The 19,520-nt window shown below is 44.1% G+C and overlaps 1 protein-coding gene across 11 annotated transcripts in view; it reads left to right on the top strand.

Moving 5' to 3' along the window:
* The window catches only part of SPECC1 (sperm antigen with calponin homology and coiled-coil domains 1), a 295,377-nt gene that overhangs the window by 116,599 nt on the left and 159,258 nt on the right, over positions 1–19,520 (top strand). For 2 of the 11 annotated variants that reach the window (XM_003281499.3, XM_003281502.3), the window contains exon 1: positions 6,462–8,267. The exons of the other annotated variants lie outside the window; for them this stretch is intronic. In XM_003281499.3, coding sequence (XP_003281547.1) covers positions 8,228–8,267 — 40 coding nt within the window. In that variant the 5' untranslated portion in view covers positions 6,462–8,227. Of the gene's footprint in view, positions 1–6,461; positions 8,268–19,520 lie in introns of those variants that run through there. 11 annotated transcript variants of the gene reach the window in all.

Here is a 19,520-nt window from a genome sequence, read left to right on the forward strand (position 1 = left end):
ATTTCACTTGAAATTATTATTTTTAGAGATAGGGTCTCACTCTGTGGCCCAGGCTGGAGTGTGGTAGTGCAATCATAGCTCACTGCAACCTTGAACTCCTGGGCTCAAGTGGGTCTCCCACCTCAGCCTCCCGAGTAACTGGGACTACAGGTGCACACTACCATACTTGGCTAATTTTTTATTTTTTCTAGAGATAGGGTTTTGTGCTGTTTCCCAGGCTGAATTTTACTTTAAATTATTTTAACATTTATGTATTTTTCCAAATAAATGTATTTTTAACTCATAAGCAAAAAGCAGTATGTGTGCACTAGAAAAAAATAAAAATATGGGCAAGCAATAAAAGAACTTATATAAAGGACATCATAATCTTGCCTACTCAGAGAGGGCCACTCTCAGTCAGCGCCTTGAGGTATAATTGTTGAAACCCTTTCCATCTTATCCGGGTATCTGTGTCTATATAGTTTTTGTTTATGTACAAAAATTTAGAATTGTATTCTTTTTTTTTTTTTTTTTGAGACAGAGTTTCGCTCTTGTTGCCCAGGCTGGAGAGCAATGGTGCGATCTCAGCTCACTGCAACCTCTGCCTCCCAGGTTCAAGCGATTCTCCTGCCTCAGGCTCCTGAGTAGCTGAGATTACAGGTGCCTGCCACCGCACCCAGCTATTTTTTTGTATTTTTAGTAGAGACGGGGTTTCACCATGTTGGCCAGGCTAGTCTCAAACTCCCGACCTCAGGCAATCCCACCTGCCTCGGCCTCCCAAAGTGCTGGGATTACAGGGGTAGGCCACCACCCCTAGCCCAGTGAATTACATTCTTAACGTATGTATTGTTTTGCTTTGTAACTTAGTATCTCTGACACATTGCTTTAGAGACTGTATAGGAAGCCATCATATAGCTGTATTATATTTTATTAAACTTGGACAATTGTGTTGAACATTGTAGGTTTTTCCAGCTTTTTGCTATTACAAACAGAAAGGAGGCAATGTGCAGTTGTTAAGAACACAAACTCGGGCCGGGCGCGGTGGCTCACGCCTGTAATCCCAGCACTTTGGGAGGCCGAGGCCAGTGGATCACGAGGTCAGGAGATCGAGACCATCCTGGCTAACACGGTGAAACCCCGACTCTACTAAAAATACAAAAAATTAGCCTGGTGCAGTAGCGGGCGCCTGTAGTCCCAGCTACTCGGGAGGCTGAGGCAGGAGAATGACGTGAACCCGGGAGGTGGAGCTTGCAGTGAGCCGAAATCACACCACTGCACTTCAGCCTGGGCTACAGAGTGAGACTCTGTCTCAAAAAAAAAAAAAAAAAAAAAAAAAGAACACAAACTCTGGAGTTAAATGGCATGGTTTCTCTGCAGAAAAGGGTGAATGTAGCAGGTCTGGGACTGCTGTCTTTAGATAGGCTGCTTCCAAGGTTGGCCCTTGGCTCGTGTCAGGGAACTTGGATTTTGGAAGGGTTCCTACCAGCCTAATTGGTAAGAGTGGCTCACTGCATAAACTGTGCAAACACTGTAGTTTATGCTGAACTCCTGTTTTCCTTCCAGGAGCCTACGTGATCCCCTGGTAAAAACCCTGGATGCTAAGTCTGTAGTGAATTTCCCTGGCAGACAACATTTCTCACGTGTTGTCACAGCTCATTGCTTGAAGAATTAAGCACACCCCGAATGACTACACTGGGAGGAAATTCATGGAAGCTTGCACCTAGTTTCCTCTGGACTTGGTCTTGTAGACCTTTTCCCTTTCTTTGTATCCTTTTGCTGTAACATATCATAGCTCTGAGTGCAACTGTGTGCTGAGTCTTGTGAGTCCTTCCAGTGAATCACCAAACCTTGGGGTGGACTTGGGGACACAGGATTAAATCCTGGCTCTGCTGTTTGCTGCTTTCTAGCAGAGTAAACTTAGGCAAGTTACCCTCTCAGTCATTTTCTAATCTTTGAGTTAAAAAACAGTTTTGTTTTATAAATCGAAATGTATAATATACTTAGAATAGTGCTGGCATGTAATTATTTCTCAACAAATGTTAAGAGTTATCTTGCAAGCTAGATGTTTGTGGATAGTTGTAACTATTTCTTATTTCTTTTCTTTTTTTTTTTTTTTTTTGAGACGGAGTCTCACTGTGTCTCCCAGCTCACTGCAAGCTCCACCTCCCGGCTTCACGCCATTCTCTTGCCTTAGCCTCCCGAGTAGCTGGGACTACAGGCGCCCGCCACCATGCCTGGCTAATTTTTTTGTATTTTATTTAGTATAGTAGAGACGGGGTTTCACCGTGTTAGCCAGGATGGTCTCGATCTCCTGACCTGGTGATCTGCCTGCCTCGGCTCCCAAAGTGCTGGGACTACAGGCGTGAGCCACCGTGCCTGGTCTTTTTTCTTTTTTTTTTTCCTCTGAGACGGAGTCTCAGCTCATCACAACCTCTGCCTCACAGGTTCAAGTGATTTTTCTGCCTCAGCCTCCCAAGTAGCTGGGATCATCCCTGCACTTTGGGAGGCCGAGGCGGGCGGATCACCTGAGGTTGGGAGTTCGAGACCAGCCTGACCAACATGGAGAAATCCCATCTCTACTAAAAATACGAAATTAGCCATTTGTGGTGGTGCATGCCTGTAATCCCAGCTACTCGGGAGGCTGAGGCAGGAGAATCGCTTGAACCTGGGAGGCGGAGCTTGCGGTGAGCCGAGATCGTGCCACTGCACTCCAGCCTGGGCAACAAGAGTGAAATTATGTCTCAAAAAAAAAAAAAAAAAAAAAGTGCTGGGATTATAGGTTTGAGCCACTGTGCCTGGCCTGTAACTATTTCTTTTGAATAAATTTCTGTAAGAATAACTGCTGAGCTTAAGAATATGTACTTTTTTTTATGTGTTCTGGTTATAGTAGTAAAATATATTTATTAAGACAGAGATATTTGGTATAGAAAAAAAGTCTTTCCTAATTCTGTATTTCAGATATAGTTATTTCTAATAATTTGCTATATATATGTCAAAATTTATTTCTACACATATTAATATGGACAGAATATAGAAATTTTTAATAAAAATGGGACCACATAAATATTATATTATTTTATTGTTTATGTCTGTATATAAGGGATCTTTATATTCAATGAAGTTCCATAAAAACATTTTTGTCTTCCTTAAAACACTTAGATTATAGGACAGTAATTTAGAAATTGCAGACAGTCCCTGACTTATGATGGTTTGACTTAGGATTTTTTGATTTTGTGATGGTACAAAAGCTATACTGTACTTCAAATTTTGAATTTTGATCTTTTACCAGGCTAGTGATATGTGGAGCTACACTTTTTTGTGATGCTGGGCAGTGGTTGTGAGACGCAGCTCCTAGTCAGCCCTGCAATCATAGGGGTAAACCTTCACAGTACTGCATTGTCAGCATTTTTTTGAATATTGTTTGCCAGCGTTTTTGCATCCATCCTGTCTACAAAGCCCATCTGGACTTAGGATATTTTCAGTTTACAATGGGTTATTGGGATGTAACCCATCATAAGTTGAGGAGTGTCTGTACACTGTTGCTTTTTTTATAGCCATCACAGGCATCTTTGACATGTCACCCTGTCACCATGATCATCAGAGCCACTTTTAAGGTTTACACCAGATACACAGCACATCAGCTTCACTTCCACCTGTTGCTTGATTCCACTGGACTCTTTGATTCCACAGGAAATTTTATCCTATTCATATAACATTCAGGCCGTTTGGTTTTTCATTTGCCCAGGATGTGTGACTGCCACAACCTGACTAATCCCTGAACTGCTTCTTAAAATTATCCATGGCTGGGCATGGTGGCTCATGCCTGTAATCCCAGCACTTTGGGAGGCTGAGGCAGGCAGATCACCTGAGGTTGTGAGATCGAGACCAGCCTGACCAACATGGTGAAACCCTGTCTGTACTAAAAATACAAAAATTAGCTGAGCATGGTGGCAGGCACCTGTAATCCCAGCTACTTGGGAGGCTGAGGCAGGAGAATCGCTTGAACCTGGGAGGCTCTTGTCTTTGACATGCTAGTTTTGTGGGAGAAACCCCAGCTGGGCCTGGTGGCTCATGCCTGTAATCCCAGCTACTCGGGAGGCAGAGGGAGGTGGATCACTTGAGGTCAGGAGTTTGAGACCAGCCTGGCCAACATGGTGAAACCCCATCTCCACAAAAATACAAAAATTAGCCAGGCATGGTAGCATGCACCTGTAATCCCAGCTACTCGGGAGGCTGAGGCATGAGAATCACCTAAACCCAGGAGGCGGAGATTGCAGTGAGCTGAGATCGCGCTATTGCACTCCAGCCTGGGCAACAGAGCAAGACTCTGTCTCAAAAAATAAAATAAAATAATACAAGCATTGACAGGGTACAGAAGTACCATGAGGAAGACAGCATTGAATTCTGTCTGAGATGTGCAGGCCCACCAAAGAGGGGTGATAACAGAGCAAGAATTTAAAAGATGATATATATTACTCTGCTTGGGCTGCCATAACCAAATAGCACAGACTGGATGGCTTAAACAGCAGAAATTTATTTCTTGGAGTGTTGGAGGCTGGAAGTCTGAGTTCAGAGTGCCAGCATGGCTGGGTTCTGGTGAGGAGTCTTCTTGGCTTATACATGCCACCGTCTCACTGTGACCTCACATAACAGAAAGAGAGAGAGAGAGAAAGATCTCTTCCTCTTCTTTTTTTATTTTTATTTTTATTTGTTTTATTTTGTTTTGTTTTTTGAGACGGAGTCTTGCTGTGTTGCCAGGCTGGAGTACAATGGTGCGATCTCGGCTCACTGCAACCTCTGCCTCCTGTAGAGAGAAGATCAAGTGATTTTCCTGCCTCAGCTGAGTAGCTGGGACTAGAGGCACGTGGTACCACGCCTAGCTAATTTTTGTATTTTTGGTAGAGATGGGGTTTCACCATGTTGGCCAGATGGTCTTGATCTCTTGACCTCATGATATGCCTACCTCAGCCTCCCAAAGTGCTGGGATTACAGGCGTGACCCTCGGCGCCAGCCTCTTCCTCTTCTTATAAGGCCACCTATCCTGCTAGATTAGGGCCTCACCCTTATGACCTCATTTAACCTTAATTACCTCCTAAAGGCCCTGTCTCCAAATACTATCACATTGTGGGGTAGGGCTTCAACATGAATTTAGGAAGGACACGACTCAGTTCACAGCAGATGAATAAGCATTTGCCAGGCAGCTCAGTTATGGAAGGGGTGTTGAAACCGAGGGAATATAGCAGATATGAAAGCATAGAGGCCTGAAACAATAGGGTGTGTTCAGGGAGCTACAGCTGGCTCAACATTGCTGTAATACAAGGTGGGAGGGAGAACTTCTGAAAGCTGAGGCTAGAACGATAGGGGTGGAGGTGGAGCACATGATTATGAAGGACCTTCGTATACTAAGCTTAGAAGGACTTCATCTTAAGGGTAGAGGGGAGCCACAGGAACTTCTAGGCAGAGGCATGGTGCAGTCAGATTTGCATTTTTGATAATTCAGGTGGAGGAGCAATTTGAGCAGCAGCAAAAGTGGAAGTAGTAAGTTAGTTGGGAAGCTAATGCAGTAGCCCTTGTGAATGAAAGATGCAGCAGAGAGGCAAAGTCTGGAAAATGTTAAGGTGATGAAATGTGCAGGACTTGACTGCATATTTTAAATGTGGGAGGTGAGAGAGCCACAGGAGTCCAGGTTGGGTTGGGGTCTTACTTGTCCAGTTTCCATAAAGAGACATGTTAATTACTTGACATGTTACAGAATTAGTAAATTGACTCATTGATTTCCAAAACTCTTTGAATAAGTATGTAACTGTTCTGTAAATTGAAATTGCGTCACTCTTACCATGATCACAAACTCAGGCTCTGCCTATCATTTTGGAACTATTTGGGGAAGTCGACCATCTTTTCTGGGCTAATTACCTTTTTAAAAGGGGAGGGAGTTGCACTTGGTGTCATATGCATTTCTGCTCTAACATTGTTTCCTGCTATTTATTTTCCTTAGTATATTTGCTTGTACATGCTCAATATTGTGCTATGTTTTATAGATTACAGAAATAAAACTGTGACTCTTGTCTTTGACACGCTAGTTTTGTGGGAGAAACCAACTCAGGGTACTATACTACCACTAAAAAGAAGTAATGTGTATTTAAGGGCTAATTTGTGTCTGCTGCCTGCAGCCTATACATTGGTTCATTCATTTGTTTTCATTCATTCGTTCTGAGTCTCCGTGTTTATAAAGTTTACACTCTAGTGGAAGAACAATAATTAGTAAACATGTAGTATATGGAATGGCGATCAGTGTCACAGAGGCCAGCAAAGTAGGAGAGGGTGTGTGCTGAGGGTCTGGCTTACTATTTAATGTGGTGTGATCAGAGAAGCCCCCTTAGTAGGGTGACATTTGAGCAAAGGCCCAGGGAGTGAGAGAGGGTGAGACATACGGTCTATGCAGTGTAGGTGTCGGGGGGGGAAGAATGTTGCAGGCGGGGGGGAAGAATGTTGCAGGCAGAGGGAACACCAAGTGCAAAGGCCCTGAGATGGGAACGTGCCCCGCTTATTTGAGGAACAGTGAGGAGGCCGGTGTAGCAAGAGCAATGTGAGAAGGGGAAGGTGAGTTCACTGATGGGGGGAGAGGAGGATTATTCAGGGCCTTGGAGGCCATTGTAAGGGCTTTGACTTTTCCTCCAAGTGAGACAGAAAGACACTGGAGCGTTCGTTGCAAGTGGAGGTGTGACATGATTTGACCTAGGCTTTAGAAGCATCACTCTCACTGTATGTGCAGAATGGACTATAAAGAGGCAAGGGCAGGAGAAGTGAAACTGGTTAGGAGGCAGTTGCAGTAATCCTGGCAGGAGATGACAGCAGCTTGGATCAGGGGGTAGCAGTGGAGGAGGTGAGAAGTGCTGAGATGTAGGGCTATTTATGATATACATATGACAGGCGTTGTTGAGGGACGAGATGTGGCGTGTGAAAGGAGTCGAGGTTTCTGGCCTGAGTCACTGGAAGAACGGAACTGCCACTTATGGAGATGGAGAGGACTATTAAAAAATCTAAGTGGAGGTGTCAAGAAAAGGTGTCAAGAAGGTAGTTGGATAAATGAGTCTGGAGTTGGAAGAGGGAACCAGCCTGGAGATATGTAGATGGCATTTAAAAGCCACAAGTTGGTAAATCAAAGACCAAGAGAGTATATAGGAAAGAGGTCTGTGGGCTGAGCTTTAGTACCCAGGCTGGGTCAAGATGAGGAGCAACCAACAAAGGGGACTGGGAAGAGGCTTCTAGGGGAGTGAGCAGAAAACTAGGAGAGTGTAGCATCCTGGAACCAAGTGAACACACTGTTTTGAGGCGTTAGGAGTAATCAGTGGTGTCCTACGATGTTGATGCATGACACCTGAGAATGGACCGTAGTGTTCAAGTGATGCACGAGATAGAACCAGTCATATCACTAATGGTTTTATTAGTCCTAAATATTTTTACTGCAAGATTTAGTTGTTCTAAGTGTTTTCACTGTCAGATGAAGGATGAAAGTCTTCAGGGTAATTTCCATTTTAGTAATTTCCGACAGCGGCAGAACAGTTTCTATTTATGATTGGTATGCATTTTTATTATTAGCCATAGTATTCATTTTGGATGAGTATGTCTTTGTTAGCGTTATTTTTCACCTCCTCCTCGAGTTGTTCATCCATTCATTCATTCACCCAAAAAAATGCTTATTAAGTGCCTGTCCTGCGCTAGTCCTAGGTTTCTCTTGTCCTGATAGGTCTAGCTTCACACGAGCAGGATTTTGCCTTTCCGGAGGCACTAGGCTCCCGCCTCCCCGCCGTGGGGTTTTTCCAGCCTACCTCGTGCAGCTGCGGTTCTCAGCGTCCGCGGGCGGAGGCCTGCAGCCGGTCAGCCGGTGCGTCCCACCCACGGCGCGGGGCCCTCTGGCAGCTGGGAAGGAAATGCAGATGAGGTGGGCGGACAGTATGCAGATGAGGGGGGCAGGCCGCGCCTGGCGGGCGGCGTGCAGTTGAGGTGGTTGGGCAGGATGCAGATGAAGGGGGCGGGCCGCATGCAGACGAGGGGGCGGGGCCCACGGGCGCGGGAGAGGAGCGGCTCCGCCGGCAACTGCTGGGAACTGGAAGGCGCCCGGCCCTTTCTTTGACTGGAGCGGACCCGCCGGACGCAACCGCCTCGCCAGCCGGAGCCGGCGCGAGCTAGGCACGGTGGACACCCCGTCCGAGGCCGGCAAGCCTGCCGCTGCCCGAGTCGACCAAGCATGGGCAACCACTCAGGACGGCCCGAAGATACGGAATCAGGTCTGTGCAGCTGGCGGGGGTCGCGCCGCACCCCGCCCCCGCCATCCGCCGGCCAGGCGCCCTTCCCCCACCGCCTCCGGCCCGCGGCGCCGACTGGGGCGAGCGAAAAGGCTAAGGTCCTGGGGTGTGATTCTTGCCATTGGAATGCGGCGCATGGGATTGTGAAATTACCTGTGCCCGCGCCGCGACCAGGAAACGCTGCTCGTCCTGAACGCGCACCTGGGAGCCGGGGCCGCCTGGCAGGCACCGCTGGGTCCCGGCCGCGGGGTTCCCCACTGCGCGCCTAGCCTGCGCCTAGACCAGGTCTCCTGAGCGCGCAGGCCGCCCGCAGACTTTCCGGGCGTTTGCGGGGAGGGCGTGCCCCGTGGCTGCTCCCTGTCGGCCGCCGGCCCGCACTTTGTGGCGCCTGCGGCTCTGCCCCTCATACTCACGCCGGGGCTGCCCGGCGACTGTTCCTAACCCAGAATAGTCCGTGCTTGTTCTGGGGTGTGGGGCGCGCCCCTGGTTCTCCCGTTTTTACTTCCTCAGTCCTGAGTGAGCTTCGTGGAGTCAGCTGGGCCGTTGTTTTCGTCCTCTGGTAGCTCATGCCGCCCCCAGCAGAGTTAGATGCCGATAAGCAGGGTTGCTTTTAAAAACAAAACGAAACATTTCTGGACTGTCACGTGAAGCAAAAGGGATTTAGTTTTGCCTGAAAAATGGTATCTTGGCTGATAGGAAAGAGGTGGTTGATCTGACTCTGGAGTCCTTGTGGGGGGCGGGGGGCAGGTGACAGGTATGTGTTTCTGTGGGAGAGTCAGAACTGTCAACATTTTCCAAAGGCGTAATATTTGAATTTTAATTTAAATGAGGACTTTGAGGCTCTGAGAGGTGAAGCGACTTGTCCGAGTGACCTTTTCCGGAGCTGGGTGCCAGGCTATAGGACGCTGGGTCGTCTTGGCCTGTGCGCATTGCTCCTCCTTCACCTCCCAGCTCCCCAGCCGCCCCTCCCTCGGCCCTATCCTCGGGGCGGGGTGGAGGCGGGTGCCTCCCTGACACTTGGGGTACATTGGACTGGTACCACAGCCAAGGTGGAAAACTTGGACAGCCACACAGGAATACTGTGAAGAAAAATTTCAGGGGCCAGCTTACTGCACAGAGGTGACTTTAATTACACAGCACTTGTTCAGACTATTTTTTGGGCAGAATAACCAATAATATGCATATTCATAAAATGAAATATGCATAAAATAAAAATAATATACTTGTTATAAATAACCATGTTGGTAAACTGTTCCGTAAAGGATTGGTAACAGTTACATGCCTGTCCAGGTATTGTGAAAAGACTTACTCTGGTTAGAGCTTTTAAGAGTGATTTGGGTGCCTGTGTTCCAATTTTTTTAGTGACCTTACTTTTTAAAGCACTCTGATGGATAGGACATAAAAAGAATATGTTTATGCTAGTGACTTATTTTATTGTATTTTTCAAAGAATTCATATCATTTCAGAATGGGAACTCTGATTTGCTGCAAATGAAGATACTGGATTAGGGCATTTTTAAGAGATGGTGTCTCACTGTGTTGCCCAGACTGGCCTTGAACTCCTGGGCTCCAGCAACTCTCCTCCCTCAGCCTCCCAAGTAGCTGAGACTACAGGCACATGCCACCTTGCCTGGCTAGCAATTCATGGTAAAAACTTTAAATGCTGGACTACTGGCTGAAAGTCTAATTTTAACTGGCCTTCTAATGCTGTGATGAAATGCTGTAGAGTTCATCACTGAGATCCTGGAAATTAGAGCTTTGTTAAAGATGCGTGGGTTTTCAGTTGGCTTTACCACAGGGACTGGGATGAGGTCGCATGGCCCCAACTGGCAGTTGTGGTACATTGGACTAGAATCTCAACAAGTGCTTCCAAGGGTCATCGGAGCAAGGAGACCAAAAGGATATAAAGGGGAAGCAGAAGGGAGGCTGGACGAGTGATAGCAGCACGCAAGCCTGAGTGTTGCGTGGTTCCCGTATTGTGTCAGTTTTGTCCGTGGAGAGCAGACATTTAGAATTAAGAATGTATCCAAGACAGACAGTAGGGATAGGAAGCAGAATTTGAGGAGTTCGAGACCAGCCTGAGCAAGGAAAGCTTTTGATCATGATGCAGACCCAACACCTATGAAAGGGAAGCGGGAGGCAGCAGGTTTGGGCTGGGAGAGCCTCAGATAATGACGCAGACCTGAAGTCTTGGCCACTTGATGGGGGAGCTCCAGAGCAAAGCCCACCCATTAGAGGGGTCTCAGGTTGGGCAGAAAGGACAGTCCCTAGTCTTTCTGTGGGTCAGTCATTGGCCAGAGGCTACTTTTGGAAGAATATGCCTTTAGCTCAGGAGCTAACACGAGTCCTAGGATCCTCGTGGTGCCAACAGCTGGAGGCTGTCAGCCCTCTGCAGTCCTTGCAGATGAATAGCAAGTTCATTTTTTTTTTTCTTTTTTGAGACAAGGTCTGACTCTGTCACCTGGGGGTGGAGTGCAGTGCTGTGATCATGGCTCACTGCAGCCTTGACCTTCCAAGCTCAGGCAGTCCTCCCACTTCAGCCACCCAAGTAGCTGGGACGACAGGCCCAGCTGTTTTGTTTTGTTTTGTTTTGTAGAGATGGGATTTTTTTTTTTTTTTTTTTTTTTTTGAGATGGAGGCTTGTTCTGCCACCCAGGCTAGAGTGCAATGGTGTGATCTTGGCTCACTGCAACCTCTGCCTCCTGATTTAAAGCGATCCTCCCGAGTAGCTGAGACTACAGGTGTGCACCACTATGCCCGGCTAATTTTTGTATTTTTAGTAGAGGTGGGATTTCACCATGTTGGCCAAGCTGGTCTTGAACTCCTGACCTCAAGTGATCTGCCTGACTCAGCCTCCCACAGTGCTGGGATTACAGGTGTGAGCCACCATGCCCGGCGTAGAGATGGGATCTTGCCATGTTGCCCAGGCTGGTCCCAAACTCCTGGGCTCAGGTGATCCTCCTGCTTCAGCCTCCCAAAGTGCTGGGATTACAGGTGTAAGCCACTGTACCTGGTCAAGTTCTTTCTTGAAAAAGAGATCCCAGTGGAACACCTCCATGGTTGACTGCCACAGGACCTCAGTTGGTTGGACAGGGAGAGTCTCTTGAAAGAGGTAAAATCCCCATCTGAGACCCACTCTAAGGGTTGAGATTGCACCCTCTTTTCCAGATGGAAGCTCCTCATCCCTTCTGGGGTGTTTCTAAGGCAGAAGGCAGCTTCTCAGCTGCTGCTGCTTTTCTAGCCCTGGAATTGGCTGTGGTGGCAGCAGGATTCCTCTGTTGTGGTATCTGCAATCCTCCGAGTTGGGACATCATGACTTAACATGGTATTACAGAATGGATAAGATAACTAGATCCAGTAAAAGATATGAAAATTTCATATCTGAAATTTTCAGCCTGGGCAGAGAAAGTTGGCGACCACATCTCATGCTTCCTAAAAGGTCCTAGTTAACAGTCCTTCAGTTTCCATCCAAGTCGTCATCACCTCATTGTCAGGGCTGCTGGGCATGGTTGTGCAATTTGTGTACTGTTCAAAGGCATCTGCTTAGAGAGCTGAGTGGGCCCAGCAGGGTTGTAGCAATGCAGAGGAAGGGGTGCCATTTTGCAATTTTGCCTTTTTGTATTCACACAAAGGTGCCCAAAGTGCTAAAGAAGTCTTAGAAAGTGAGTTTAGAAGGTTTTCCCCAGTCCCAGTACCAGCTTATTATTTGTTTTAAATTTGAATGTATGAATTTAAAAAGTTAATGCAAATTACATGAAATAAAAGCTCCTCAGGTGCACTCTGTATTAGTTATAGTTAATGCTAACTGTGGTTACAGATAAATTCCAAAAGAGCCACTTAAGACAGTGAAAGTTGATTTCTGCCTCATGTCACATCTAGTGTGAGTTGGGGGCCATCAGCAGGTGGTTGTTAGAGACTCAGGCTGGTGGATGCTCCTCTTCAACCTATGGCTCCCCAGTTGCCTCAATCTGCCAGCAGTCGGGAGAGGAGAAGGCATGTGGAGGACCCTGCCCAAGGTTTTAGGGGCCAGGCCTAGAAGTGGTGCACATCATTTCTACTTACGTTCCACTGGCCAGACTCAGTCACACAGCCCCACTGACATGCCAGGGGACTGTGCCAAGCAGAGAGCGGCATGCATATTGGTAAACATTAGTGTCTCTTTGTAGACATGATGACCATTCTCAACCACATTTGCATCAGTATTTTATTAAAAAAATTTTAATCCGAAAAATTAAGACTTACATAGTAAACACCCATGTACCAACCACCTAGATTCTAAATTAATATTTTGCTGTATTTGCTTTATTTGTACATCTCTATATTCATCCCTCTACCCACCCATTAGTCTGTCTTATTTTTTGATGCATTTCAATGAAATGGTAGTTATCTCTATAATTCTACATGCTATACTATACCCTTATTGTTTCTTGATTTGTTAGTTTTCAAGCCTCTCTACTACTAACTTGCAGTATGAAAGTTGAGGAATTAAGCACATTTTCCCTACTATATATTTCCCTCACCCCCCATTTCTGCAAGTCATACTTAAATTTTCCAAATCCATTGTTAGTATAAAAATGCTAATGGTAGAATACAAGTAGTGGTATACAGAAGTTTACTGTAAAATTCTTTCCACTTTGCTATATGAAATTTTCATTTTGAGACCAGCCTGGCCAACATGGTGAAACTCCATCTCTACTAAAAATACAAAAATTAGTCGGGTGCAGTGGTGGGCACCTGTAATCTGAGCTACTCGGGAGGCTGAGGCAGGAGAATCGCTTGAGCCCGGGAGGCGGAGGTTGCAATGAGCTGAGATCGTGCTACTGCATTCCAACCTGGGTGACAGAGTAAGACTGTCTCAAAAAAGAAAAAACTTTAAAATTCTAAGCCAATCTATTGTTTTCCACTTGTATTTCTTGACTCACCAGCTTTAAATAGTGTCCTAGGTTTCGTCACAGGTAAATGAGGATGTAGGGCCCCTAAACGTCTTCTGCCTTATTCTCAAGAGTCCCCCTCCTGCACTTATTCCCAGTCTGCCTCTGGACCTTTCATATGGCTAGAACATTTACATTCTGTTCCATAATTAGTATTAGTAAGTCTTCTGTGCATCATTTATAGGTTAATTCTAAAAATGGAAGGCCGATCAGCATTTAAAATATCAGGATCTCATGTATTATTTACTGGAGAACCAGGTAGTATGTTTAGATTTATAGAGAAGACAGTGGCATCTTAAATTGCATAACGCGTGATCTGTGAAGACAGGAGGAAGGAGTAAGGAGAATGGAAAGGAGTTGGTATGAGTATGCTCTTTACTTTTAAAATTAATATGCTTTTATTATTTTTAATATTCTTTCTTTTGCAGACTGTTAGAGGGAATTTCTTTTTTCTTAAAAACAAGAAGCACAGTGGTTAAGAGTTTGGGCTCTGGAGCTAGTCTGCCTTTTCATACTCAGTTCTGTCACTTCTTTTTTTCTTTTTTTTTTGAGACAGAGTCGTATTCTGTTGCTTAGGCTGGAGTGCAGTGGAGTGATCTCAGCTCACTGCAACGTCTGCCTCCCAGGTTCAAGAGATTCTCCTGCCTCAGCCTCCTGAGTACCTGGGACTACAGGTGCGTGCCACCACGCCTGGCTAATTTTTATATTTTTAGTAGAGACGGGGTTTCGCCATATTGGCCAGGTTGGTCTCCAATTCCTGACCTCAGGTGATCCGCCCACCTGGGCCTTCCAAATTGCTGGGATTACAGGCATGAGCCACCGTACCCTGCTCTCTTTTCTGTCACTTCTGCCCTCAGACTTCGGGCAAATAATTTTTTATTTTTATATATATATTTTTTGAGACAGAGTCTCGCTCTGTCATCCAGGCTGGAGTGCAGTGGCGCGATCTCGGCTCACTGCAAGCTCCACCTCCCAGGTTCACGCCATTCTCCTGCCTCAGCCTCCCGAGTAGCTGGGACTACGGGCACCCGCCACTGCGCCCGGCTACTTTTTTGTATTTTTTAGTAGAGATGGGGTTTCACTGTGTTAGCCAGGCTGGTCTCCATCTCCTGACATTGTGATCCGCCCGCCTCAGACTCCCAAAGTGCTGGGATTACAGACGTGAGCCACCGCGCCCGGCCCAGGCAAATAATTTTTCTTCGAGCTTCAAATTCTTTATGTAGGAAGGGGAAGAGTAATATAACCTACATTGTAGGATTGTTGTGGTGATTCATAGGTTAAAAGATATGAAAGCTTAAAATAGACACACACAGAAAGCACCTGATAAGCTTTAGCTGTTAATTCTTCTTAACCCTCCAACCTAATACTTTGGTTTGGACTGGTTGCTTTCTAGTCCTATCTCATTCTCAGGTTAGTTCATTACTTCTTGGATCCTTTTTCTCTTTTTTGGATTCTCTTTGCTTTTGTAAAAGTGAAGATGTGGCTGGGTGCAGTGGCTCACGCCTGTAATCGCAGCACTTTGGGAGGCCGACGTGGGCGGATCACCTGAAGTTGGGAGTTCGAGACCAGCCTGACCAACATGGAGAAACCTTGTCTCCACTGAAAAATACAAAATTAGCCAGGCGTGGTGGCACATGCCTGTAATCCCAGCTACTCGGGAGGCTGAGGCAGGAGAATCGCTTGAACCTGGGAGCGGAGGTTGCGGTGAGCCAAGATTGCACCATTGCACTCCAGCCTGGGCAACAAGAGCAAAACTCCATCTCAAAAACAAAAAACAAAGTGAAGATGCATACATCAAATATCAATGATAATACATAGTAAAAAATCTAAGAAGTAATGTCAAATATATCTGTTACTGTAATAAATGTCAATGGGTTAAGCTCTCCATTAAAGAGCTTCCCCTAATTAAGACAGAAAATCAAATATATATACTGCAGAAAAGCTTGTTTATGTAGTTACTTTGATTTTTAAAATTAAGTCATTTAAAGTTGTGGATAATAAAAAAGTAGCTCTTGAAACTTTCAAGTTCAATGTCTTATTCCATATATTCTATTTATAAATGCAGTAAAATTTAATAAGCACTCTTTAAGAGCATCTGGTTAAATTGAGTTCTGTTTACAAACTCTGCTAATAAAGTTAACATTTTAATTTGTGTTTATTAATTTAGTATATTTAGGTTCTTGTTAAAGTCTGACAAAAAATCCAGTTGTTAAAGTCTTATAAATTTAATAATTATTCTAATGAACTTAGTGATTCTTAAGTCCTCTTATACATTCCAAAAAATTTATATTCTCTCTCTCTCTCTTTTTTTTTTTTTTGAGACAGTTTCTGTCTCTGTCACACAGGCTGGAGTGCAGTGGCAGGGTCATAGCTCACTGCAGCCTTGACCTCCTGGGTGCAAGTGGTCCTCTCACCTCAGCCTCCCGAGTAGCTGCGACTACAGGAGCATGTCACCATACCTGGCTAATTTTTGTATTTTTTATAGAGATGGGGTCTTGCTATATTGCCCAGGCTAGTCTTGAACTCCTGGGCTCAAGCTTTCCTCCCACCTTGGCCTCCCAAAGTGCTGAGATTATAGGTGTGAGCCACAGTGCCCAGCCTATATTCTCTCTTTATATGTGTGTATATGTAGATGCACGCTTTCCAATTTAAAATTACAAATTAATTACTCAGTTACATATTTTGAATTGGAATCACAAGGTTGACCTGTAACTCTTTAATAGGTCTAATTCTCATAAACATTAAAAGTATAATTCTATAATGCAGATATTTCTTAATACGGAATTCTATTACTACTTGTCTGATTCTTTTGATTATTTCCCCACTTGTTCTAAATCTTTCTAGGATTAAAAGATGTTTACATAAGTGTTTTATTCCAAATAATATTGGGATTTCTTCCCATATAACCTTTTTTTTTTTTAAAGAGACAAGGTTTTGCTGTTGGCCAGGCTGGAGTGCAGTGGTGCGATGCTGGCTCACTGCAGCCTTGACCTTCCTCTCTGCCCCAGCCTCCTGAAGTAGCTGGGACTACAGGCAGTGCCACCATGCCCAGCTAATTAAAAAAACATTTTTTTTGTACAGATGGGGTCTCACTGTGTTGCCCAGGCTAGTCTCCAGCTCCTGGCCTTAAGCGGTCCTCTCACCTCAGCCTCCCAAAGTGTTGACATTTGCCACCATGCCTGACCCCATATAATTTTTGGGGTTGTCTTCTCAGTTTGCTGAGGTTTTTTTTTTTAATAAACAGAGATCTCTGACAGGGACAAGGTTGGGATTCTTACCCTACCCAGACTTCAGATATCAGCTTGAGCCACTTTTGCTTTGGTTGGAACATATTCTTGAACATATTTGGTTTGAGCACATTCAGGGATATTCTGTGCTTTTAAGTTTTCTCAACCTTCATCTGAGGATAGTGTTTTGCCCTTACCCTTTATATACTTTGCCTGGGTATAGAATTCTTATTCACCACCTTTGTAATCTTTATGTAGCATGGACTTCAAAATTTGAAGAAAGAGGTGTCATCATACTCGTGTGTCTTAGATTCAAGTCATATTTGATTTGCGTAGCTTCTAATAGGAGCCTGAGACCCCTATTCAAACGGCCATATCACTTGATTAGAGTTTGCACTTAAAATATATAAATATTTTCCCATTTAACTCCAAAGAACTTTGACTTGATAGAATACTGCCTGGTTTTTTTATACTTTCTGTCTCTTAAAGCAGTATCTTTTTAAAAAAAAAAAAATTTTATTTTAAGTAAAATTTATTTTATTTTAAGGATACATGTGCAGGACGTGCAGGTTTGTTACATAAGTAAACGTGTGCCATGGTGGTTTGCTGCACCGATCAACCCATCACCTAGGTATTAAAGCCCCACGTGCATTAGCTGTTTATCCTGATGCTCTCCCTCCTACCGCCCCCCCGCTGGCAGGCCACAGTGTGTGTTGTTCCCCCCATCCCCCGCACCGTTTCCGTGTGTTCTCATTGTTAAGCTCCCATTTATAAGCAAGAATGCGTGGTGTTTGGCTTTCTGTTCCTGTGTTAGTTTGCTGAGGATAATGGCTTCCAGCTCCATCCGTGTCTCTGCAGAGGACATGATCTTGTTCCTTTTTATGGCTGCATTCTATTCCATGGTGTATATGTACCACATTTTATTTATCCACTCTGTCATTGATGGACATTTGGATTGATTCCATGTCTTTGCTATTGTGAACAGTGCTGCAGTGAACATACAGGTGCATGTATCTTTATAACAGAATGATTTATATTCCTTTGGGTGTATATTCAGTAATGGAATTGCTGGGTCAAATGGCATTTCTGGTTCTAGGTCTTTGAGGAATCGCTGCACTGTCTTCCACAATGGTTGAACTAATTTGCATTCCCACCAACAGTGTATTTCTCCACAGCCTCACCAGCGTCTGTTGTTTCTTGACTTTTCGATAGTGGTCATTCTGACTGGCATGAGATGGTATCTCATTCTGGTTTTGATGCGCATTTCTCTAATAATCAGTGATGTTGACCTTTTTTTCATATGTTTGTTGGCTGCATAAATGTCTTCTTTAGAAAAGTATCTGTTCATGTCCTTTGCCCACTTTTTAATGGGGTAGTTTTTTTCTTGTAAATTTGTTTAAGTTCCTTGTAGATTCTGGATATTAGACCTTTGTCAAATGGATAGCTTGCAAAAATATTCTCCCATTCTGTAGGTAGCAGCGTCTTTCTTGACAGTAAAACAAAATGTGATTTAATTGTGGATATCTTTCTTGGCTTTGTCTATCTTACAAGATAATTCTACTGAAACAATAGTATCAGTTAAAGACACAATTCACCACAAAGTATCTTAAATGAGATAGGACCTTTTATATTGATAAAAGTACAATTCAAGAAGAAAAAATAGCAGTTACAAAGTACACTCACTAAATAGCAAAACACTGGAAATAACTGAAGCAAAACCTATTTGAAACACATGGAAAAACTCACAAGTAAAGTGGGAGAATTTAACTGTGTCTTACACAAACCATTTTTTCAAAATGATCATGGAATGGTTAATATATTGATCTATTCTAAGGCCAGAAAGAAAACCTCATTACTGTCATTCAAGGGAAATTTTACTGGTCACTCTGTGATCGTAATGCAATAAAACTGTAATGAAAGTTGACATTTTAAAAACTTAATCTATTTGGAAATTTTGACTCAAATAGGAATCGAAAACTACAATTATAGATCATTTAGAAAAATAATTATGACATACTAATAAAGTTACAAATAATAAGCAAATTTATTCCTCTGAAAGCTTTTATTATCAAAAAATAAAGAAGGAAAATAAAGTAAGTTCCACACAAAGGACATTCAAAAGAAAAGAAACAACAAAAGAAATCTGGGATAACCGGAGGGAGTTTTTAAAAGCGGCAGAAATTAATGAAGTAAGTTACGACCGTGTCTGTTTCACTCTTCCCTTTCCTCAGTACCTAGCCCAACCTTGTCCCTGTCAGAGATCTTTGTTTATTAAAAAAACCTCAGCAAACTGAGAAGACAACCCCAAAAATTATATGCAGCCAGGCATGGTGGCAAATGTCAACACTTTGGGAGGCTGAGGTGAGAGGACCGCTTGAGGCCAGGAGTTGGAGACTAGCCTGGGCAACACAGTGAGACCCCATCTGTACAAAAAAAATTTTTTAAATTAGCTGGGCATGGTGGCACTGCTTGTAGTCCCAGCTACTCAGGAGGCTGGGGCAGAAAAATCCTAAGAGTATGTTCTTTGTTAAACAATGAAGTAAAGTTTTAGTTAGACTCATCAAGAAATAAGATAACACAAATACCCCAAGTTAGCTATATATATAATATATAATATATATACAATGTATATATATTATATAACATATAGTGTATATTATAGATATGTTAGCTATATATATGTGTGTATATATATACTATATATATAATGTATGTAATCAGGGATGTTGGATATTTTTTAAAAACTAGAATAAAAAGTAGAAAATCTCAATGAAATTAGGAAAACAAAATTACCAAAATCAATTCATAAAGAAATGAAACACTTGGACAGAAAAATATTCTTGGAAGATGTCACAAAGTGACTTAAGAAAATAGCTCCCGGCTGGGCGCAGTGGCTCACGCCTGTAATCCTAGCACTTTGGGAGGCCGAGGCGGGCGGATCACCAAGGTCGGGAGTTCGAGACCAGCCTGACCAACGTGGAGAAACCCTGTCTCTACTAAAAACACAAAATTAGCCGGGCGTAGCGGTGCATGCCTGTAATCCCAGTTACTCGGGAGGCTGAGGCAGGAGAATCACTT

Source organism: Nomascus leucogenys, chromosome 14, assembly GCF_006542625.1.
Source record: "Nomascus leucogenys isolate Asia chromosome 14, Asia_NLE_v1, whole genome shotgun sequence".
In the NCBI taxonomy this organism is placed as follows: domain Eukaryota; kingdom Metazoa; phylum Chordata; class Mammalia; order Primates; family Hylobatidae; genus Nomascus; species Nomascus leucogenys.